The sequence below is a fragment of the Aureococcus anophagefferens genome (assembly GCF_000186865.1).
Source record: "Aureococcus anophagefferens unplaced genomic scaffold AURANscaffold_5, whole genome shotgun sequence".
Classification (NCBI taxonomy): Eukaryota; class Pelagophyceae; order Pelagomonadales; family Pelagomonadaceae; genus Aureococcus; species Aureococcus anophagefferens.
This window is the reverse complement of record NW_008705565.1, coordinates 9,335-16,668: the sequence shown is the minus strand read 5'-3', so window position 1 is coordinate 16,668 and position 7,334 is coordinate 9,335. Positions and strand designations below refer to the sequence as shown.

General features: G+C 71.6%; 3 protein-coding genes across 3 annotated transcripts; 1 reads left to right on the top strand and 2 right to left on the bottom strand.

The window, feature by feature from the left end:
• Window positions 1-2,869, bottom strand: AURANDRAFT_71102 (hypothetical protein; the record flags this gene model as incomplete). The annotated part of the gene is made up of 2 exons (XM_009036550.1): window positions 1-1,044; window positions 2,070-2,869. Coding segments are annotated over 2 exons (1,844 nt in total), but the record flags the coding sequence as incomplete, so codon positions are not given.
• A 396-nt stretch (window positions 2,870-3,265) lies between these two features.
• On the top strand, window positions 3,266-4,393 carry AURANDRAFT_62420 (hypothetical protein; the record flags this gene model as incomplete). Its single annotated transcript, XM_009037108.1, has 1 exon — window positions 3,266-4,393. The coding sequence occupies one exon, from the start codon at window positions 3,266-3,268 to the stop codon at window positions 4,391-4,393; it is 1,128 nt and encodes a 375-aa protein (XP_009035356.1).
• A 988-nt stretch (window positions 4,394-5,381) lies between these two features.
• Window positions 5,382-6,690, bottom strand: AURANDRAFT_2314 (hypothetical protein; the record flags this gene model as incomplete). The annotated part of the gene is made up of 2 exons (XM_009036486.1): window positions 5,382-5,799; window positions 5,852-6,690. Coding segments are annotated over 2 exons (1,257 nt in total), but the record flags the coding sequence as incomplete, so codon positions are not given.
• Between the last annotated feature and the right edge of the window lie 644 nt (window positions 6,691-7,334).

The window sequence follows — 7,334 nt, the reverse complement described above, 5'->3', positions numbered from 1 at the left end:
ACCTCCAAAGTTTAGCGCTTCAGCCCGTTCATCTCGTAAAATTGGTCGATCTTGGCGATGAGCGGCAGCGCGCCGTCGATCCACCGGTTGAGGACGGGCTCGAGCGCGGCCATGTCGTCGACGTCGAAGCACGCGAGCATGGACGCGCGGTCCGGGATGATCTGCATGAGGACGACGGCGATCTGGCGCATGATGACGTTGTGGTGCGGGCCGAGGTGGACCTCGTAGGCCTTGACGAGGCACGCGTTGAGCTCGAGGTCCGGCCGTTTCACGAGATTGTCGAAGAACGCGGCCGTGAAGCGGAGGATGCGCTTGAGCCACACAAAGGCCTGGGTCGTGCTGTCCGGGTGGCCCTCGTTCCGCCGCGCGACGTCGTCGAGGACGCCCCGGTGGACGGGGATGCCGGGCGCGCCGTTCGCGCGGAGCTTCTCGACGTTCCCTAGGACGTCCTTCGCCGCGGCCGCGTGGATCGCGGAGCCGAAGACCTGGAAGGCCGGCATGAGCGCCGCGATCGCGTCCATGAACTGGGCCCCGTGCACGGGCATCTTCGCGCCGCGGCCCCGGGCCTTGCGGAGGAGCGCGTCCGACTGCTTCAACGCGGCGATCGCGACGGAGTCCGCGGCGCCGCGGCGGCGCCAGAGGCGGCGCTTCGGCGCGGGCGGCGGCGGCGTCGCCTTTTGGGGCGTCGGCATGACGACGGCGGCGCCGGGCAGCCACCAGGACTGCGCGAAGAAGCCCGCGGTCTCCGAGAAGCCCGCGCGGAGCAGCGCCTCGGGCGACTCGCCGGCGCCGGTCGTCGCCGGCGCCGGCGCCGGGCCGGGCGCGCCGCCGGGGAGGTCGAATCTCGCGTGCGACGCCGCGGCGACGGCCAGCGCGAGGGCGACGGCGACGCCGCAGGCCTGGTACTTGGCCAGGAACGTTTTCGACTGTTCCACGCGCGCGACGACGACCTTCGCCTCGCCCTCGAGGCTCACGGTGCTGAGGCTCGTCTTTAGGGTCTTGGTTTTTTCGATGTATGTGGTCATAGTTTGGGACATTATCCGCCTCGGGGCTGGGCTTATGCTTTCTTCGGGGCTTCTGGCAGCGGCGCTCTCTGGCAGATCGTGTCGCTCGATGCGCGCGTGATCGTGTGTCGAAGACGCAAAGTTGCTGGCGCCGCCGGCCTCGGTAAGTCCGCAGTCGTCTCGACACACCAAAACGCGCGCCTTTACAGGTACCGCTCCTTCTCGGGACCCCGGTCGTCCTCGACGAGCGTCGCGACGGTGGCGAACTCGATGTCGCCCTGCGCGGCGCGCGCGCCCTCGGCGGCGAGCGCGCGCTCGCGCTTCTTGGAGTAGATCCAGGCCGCGCCGGCGCCGCCGACGAGGAGCAGGCCGAGGAGGGGCACGACGATGAGCGCCGACGCGCTCGCGGCGTCCGCCGAATCGCTCTTCTTGGAGGCCGCGACGCGCGACGGCGCGGCCGACGGCGCGGCGGTCGACGGCGCGCGCGTCGGCGCGGCCGTCGGCGAGAAGGTCGGCGCGGGCGTGTAGGACACGCGGAAGTCGTAGGAGGCCGCCACGGCGGCGTCGTCCGCGCAGCGCAGCGTCAGCGTGTAGTCGCTGACCTCCGCGTCGCCCGCCGTGACGCGCGTCGTGAAGCCGTCGTTCGGCGTCGTCGTCGAGCCGACGACGGCCCCGGCGACGTCGGTTACGGCGACGTCGAGCGTCGCGCAGGCCGCCGCGGCGCCGCGGTAGGCCCAGGCGACGTCGCACGCGACGCCGGAGACGCACGTCGCCATCACGCCGACGCTCGTGATCTCGAGCGACGGCGCCGTCGGCGCGCGCGTCGGCGCCGCCGACGGCGCGGGCGTCGGGTCCGGGCCGACGAGCGTGAAGTAGGGCGAGCTCGCGGCGACGTGGCGCGCGGCGTCGTCGGCGACGGAGAACGCGTACGCGCCCGCGCCCGACGCGGGGAGCGCCTCGACGCGCACGGTGGCGCTGCCCGTGTTGAAGAAGTAGGACGTCGTCGGCTGGTCCGCGTTGACGACGGCGGCGCCGTCGCAGGTCACGTCGCCGCCGGCCTCGTACGCGCAGAGCTCGACGTGCACGAAGCCCGAGACGCAGTCCTCGCTCGTCCAGGTCACGACGACGTCCTCGCCGACCCGGATCTCCGCGCCGGCGCCGGGGGACGTCACGGCGATGCTCGAGATGCCGCAGGCCGCCGTCGGCACGGGCGTGTGGCCCCACTTCTCGCAGAGGCAGTGCACGTCCGTATTCGAGTTCGTCGTCGCGAGGCAGTCGCCGTCGTTCCAGACGGCGTTGTACTGGGTCATCATGACGCAGTCCTCGCCCGTGGACCCCCAGCCGTTGGGCTCGCCCGCGTCCCAGTTCCGGTAGTACGTGCCCTCGCACATGCCCGCGGAGAAGGCGAACTCGCCTTCGACGTCGACGTCGTTGAGCCCGATCCAGAGGCGCCGGTCCCGGTTCTTGATGAAGGTCTCGTAGATGAAGGCATTCATGTCCTCGTCGTCGACGCAGGCGAGCCAGCCCGGCGCGCACTCGTTCGCGACGCACTCTGGCCAGGAATTCGGCGCGTCCGGCACGTAGAAGCACTTCGCGCCGTAGGCCGTCCAGCCCTCGGGGCACGACGCGCTCGGGGCGAGGGTCACGCTCCCGCCGTAATCGTCGCCGACGCTCGTGATGCCGGGCATGGACGCGTCGCAGTTCTTCGAGTCGGCGTCGGTGTCGCAGCGCTGGCTCGACTCGTCGTAGACGCACTCGCCGCTGGAGACGCAGCCCGAGCAGGCGACGCGGTCGCCGTCGTAGCTCGAGCAGACGACGGCGCGCGCGGCGGGCACGGCGAGCAGCGCGACGACGAGGGCCCGCATCGTCGACGACGAGAGCTCGACTTCGGGCCCGCGCAGAATTTGCTGGGCCCAGCCTCCTCAGGGGCTGCTAGGCTGCTATTGAGTGTGCAATGAAATGTTCAACCCGAAAAACTCAAAAAGCTGCCCCGTGCGCAATGGACCCCGCGCCGCCGGCGCCCCGCGCCTCACCGAACGCGATCCCCGGGGCGAACATGAACGACCTGCGCAGCCTCCTCGCCGCCGCGGGCTACGAGAACGCCGCGGACAAGCCGACGGAGGCCGCCCAGCAGGACGCGAACCACTACCTGCGGCTGCTCCAGACGCGCCAGGCGCAGCGCGTCGCCCCGCGCCCGCCCCGTCGCCCGCGCGCGGCCGACGCGTCGCCTCCCCCCTAGGCTCCAGCTCGAGCAGCAGCACATGGTGTCCGTGCTCCAGCCGATGCTGAGCCAGGTGAACCTCGCGCGCGCCGCGGAGCAGCAGCGGAGCGCGAGCGGCGCGGCCCAGGCCCAGTTCGCCCGGGGCGGCGGCAAGCTCCGGCCGCCGGCGGCGGGCCGGCGCCGGCCGGTCTACGAGCCCATGCCGCCCGCGGAGATCTCCTGGGAGCGGGTCTTCGAGACCGCGCCGTTCGGCATGGCCATCGTCGGCGGCGACGGCGACGTCGAGCGCGCCAACGCCAAGTTCCGGGCCCTGACGCGGCCGGCGGCGGCCGACGCGCCGGCGCCGGCGCCCGCGGCGCCGCCCGCGGACGACGACGCGGCGGCCGCGGCCGCGGCCGCGGCGGCCGCGCGGGACGCGCTCGACGGCGAGCGGCGGGAGAAGCTCCGGGACGTCGTCGAGCGCGCGGCGCGCTGGCGCGGGCCCTTCGGGGACGCGGAGGCGGCGGTCCTCGCGGCCGCGCGCGGCTCGGGCGACCTCCGGTTCGTCCGGCGGCCGAACGCCGACGACGCGGACGCGCTCGCGCTCGCGGCCCACGGCCTCGTCGACGACGACCTGGGCGACGCGGGCGCGCCGGGCGGCGGCGACGGCGGCGACGCCCTCGACGACGACGACGGGGCCGACGCGAGGGCGGGCTGCGTGCTCGCGTACGTCGGCGACGCGGCGCTGCCGCCGGGCGAGGCGCCGCGCGCGAAGCGCCGCAAGCCGCCGCGGCCCACGGGCGCGTCGCTGACGCTGTCGACCGTCGACGTCGACGCCCCCCCGCCCGGCGAGGGGCCCCTCGACGCCGACGAGCCGAAGCGCAAGGCGCCCGCGCACGCGGACCGGCCCCCGGCGAAAAAGGCCAAGAAGCAGCCGCCGCCGCCGCCGGCCCACGACGACACCGCCGAGCCGCCGCCGGCCAAGGCGCCCGCCGCGGCGAAGAAGGCGCCCAAGGGCAAGCAGGCGTCGAAGAAGGCCGCGCCGAAGATGGCCGCCAAGGCCAAGGGCAAGGTCCTCGCCAAGGAGCTCCCGCCGGCCCACGACGACGACGACGACGACGACGACGACGACGGCGAGCCGCCGACCGTGACGCGGGGCGGCCGCGTCTCCCGCCCGCGCGGCCGCTAGGGGGGGCTCACGTTACGGCGCCGACGCGGCCGTCGCTTTGGCACCCCGCGGCCTCCGGGAGGAGCGTGAGCTCGAAGCCGAGCATGCCCAGGACGGCGGCGAGCTCGAGGTGGCCGGGCATGTCGCCGCTCGGCGCGGCGACGGCGAGGCGGAAGCCCAGGAACGCGAGCGCGCCTACCAAGCATGACGGTAACGAATTCTCGTTGTTTTCCCACCCCAAATCTCTCGAAAGTCGTGACGGCCACAGGACGCTGGAGCGCGCCGCCCGCGAGCACGCGGACCATCGTGAACGCGCTGCCGCGCGTCGCGTCGACGAGCGCGCGGAGGAGGAGGCAGCCCCAGACGATGCGCAGGAACGCCCACGTCACGCAGGCCGTGATGTGCGGGGCCCCGCGCGGGTTCGTGCCGATGCAGATGAGGAGCGCGAGGAAGCTGCCGACGGCGGCGACCGCCGACAGGACGGTGCACGCGGCGCCCGCGCCGCTCAGGCGCCCGCCGGCCAGCGCGTCCGCCAGGCCGAGGTCGCTCGCGAGGTTGAGCACGCTCGACGTCGCGAAGCAGCCGCGCATGGCCCGCCGCGCGTCCGGGTGGTGCATGAGCATGGAGATCGTCGGGAAGCCGGCGTCGAAGCTCTCGCACTATGATGTCATAAAAGAACATGGAGAACTCAAGGATGGAAAGTTCATTTTACCTCGTCCTCGTACTTTTCCTCGCAGGAGATGGAGATGCCGGCCCAGAGGCCGGCGCCGGCGAGCACGACGGCGGCGACCAGGGCGCCGGCGAGCGCGGGAGAGCCCATATACTTTAACGAGCCATGCTCTCAATTCTCCTCGAAACGCCTACATCGTATGCTTCAACTTGAAGTTCAAGGGCGAGAAATGATTTCCATGCGCGTTACTTCGCCGGATCAGTGGGAGGGCGGGTCGTCGTCGCGCGCGACCGCGGGCTCGTCCTGGCCGTCGCTCTTCTTGGGCTTGGCGATGAGGAGGAAGCGCTCCTCGTCGCAGCTGTAGGTCTTGGGCTGGAGGCGGATGACCGTGTTCAGGGGGATGGAGACGTAGGGCGCCTCCTCGCGGGAGAGGCCCATGAGGTAGGCGTAGAGGAGGCGGAGGATGCCCTGGTGCGCGACGATGAGGAGCGGCTCGCGGTGGCGCTCCATCTCGTGGACCATCGTGTCGAGGCGGTGGATCATGTCGAGGTACGACTCGCCGCGCGGGTAGCGGTAGGCGAGCTTGTCGTCCTGGCGCCGCTTGAACTCCTCGGGGTAGTGCTCCTCGATCTCCGCGTAGGTCATGCCGTCGCAGACGCCCGCGAAGATCTCGTCCAGGTTCGACCACGCGAGGGATCCGGAGCTGGACCCACTCCTGCGCGTGGCCGACGTCGTCGCCCTCGTAGTCGATGTGCGTCTTCTCGTGGGCGATGTAGGCCGCCGTCTCGCGCGTGCGCCGCATGGTCGACGTCCAGAGGCGCGCGGGCCGCTCGGAGCCGTCGGGCGCCTTCGTGACCTCGGAGACGCAGAACTCCGCGAGCTTCTTCGCGTAGGCGTCGCCCGCGGCCGAGAGGCCGCTGTCGCCGCCGATCTTGCCGAGCACGTTGTACTCCGACTGGCCGTGGCGGCTGAAGTAGAAGACGTGGGGCTCCATGTGGAGGTGGCTGAGGAACTGGACGAGGCGGCCGGGCATGTAGCCCCGGATGTTGTTGATGACGAAGCGGCGGCAGTCGATGATCTTGATCCAGCTCCGGTTGCTCTCGGCGCCGTCGAGGCAGTCCGCGTCGATGGTCTCGTAGTTGGACTCGTACTGGGCGACGCGCCGCCGGAAGTCCTCGACGGCGTCGCGCTCGGACATGCCCACGTAGTCCGGCGTGCCGAGCTTGCAGGAGACGATGTTGCGCTCGACGACGTCGCGGTCCGAGCAGATGGACTCGAGGAAGATGACCTTGCAGTCGAGCTTGCGCAGTTTGTCGTAGGCGTAGTTGCGCTTGGCCAGCGTCGAGTGGGTCCCGTCGAGGATGGCGACGCGGCCGTCGTTCTCCTCCGCGAGCCACGCGCTGAGGTCGCCGAGCGCCGCGTCCGTCGCGAGCTTGCGCTCGCGCGCGCCCGTCTCGTTCTTCGGGTCGAACCACTCCGCCGGGTGGTGGTCCCCGAGGAGCTTGCGCCGGTAGTTGCCGATGTTGAAGAGCCGCACGTTGACCGCGTGGAAGAACTCGAGGTAGCGGTGCACCTTGCGCGCGACGAACGTCTTGCCGCGCGCGGGCAGGCCGACGAGGATGAGCACGATCTTGTCCGAGGGCGTGCTGTACTTGCTCTTGTTCGGCGCCACGTGGAGCAGCGCGGCGTTGTCGCGCGGCGACGACGCGCCGGGCGGCAGCTGCGGCACGGGGTTCGACACCGTGAGGCGCCCCGCGAGCTCCGTCATGGCGCCGTCCTGCTGCTGTTTCGTGTTGCGAGGTGCGCGCACGCGCTCGGTTTTTCTGCTGCTGTCGCGTCGTTTGAGGCCGCGCGCTTCGTGCGACGTGCTTTTTGCGGCTGCGCAGAACCGGTGCGGCGCGGCAAGACGCCTTCTGCCACTCGACGACGATGGATGGCGCCGCGCCGCTGCTCGAAAGTTTTAGCGAGCACAGCACCTTCAGCCTGTATCTTGGGGCAGCCCGCGGCGCTGAGCGCGCCCGCGGCCGCAGGAACGTCTGAGAGCCTGTCGTCGCAGCCATGGTCGCCGCGACGGACGAGCTCCGCGGCGAGGACGAGATCGTGGACCAGCTCGCGCGCGTGCTGGCCAAGAGCAGCTTCCCGACGGAGGACGAGGAGTTCGAGACTCTGGGGGCCGGCGCCCCCGAGGGCGGCCCCAAGGTGAGCACGCCCGAGGTCATGAAGCGGCTGAGCGTGTCGCTGCGCGACTGGGGCGACGACGACGGCAGCGTCCTCGGGAACGGCAAGGGGTCC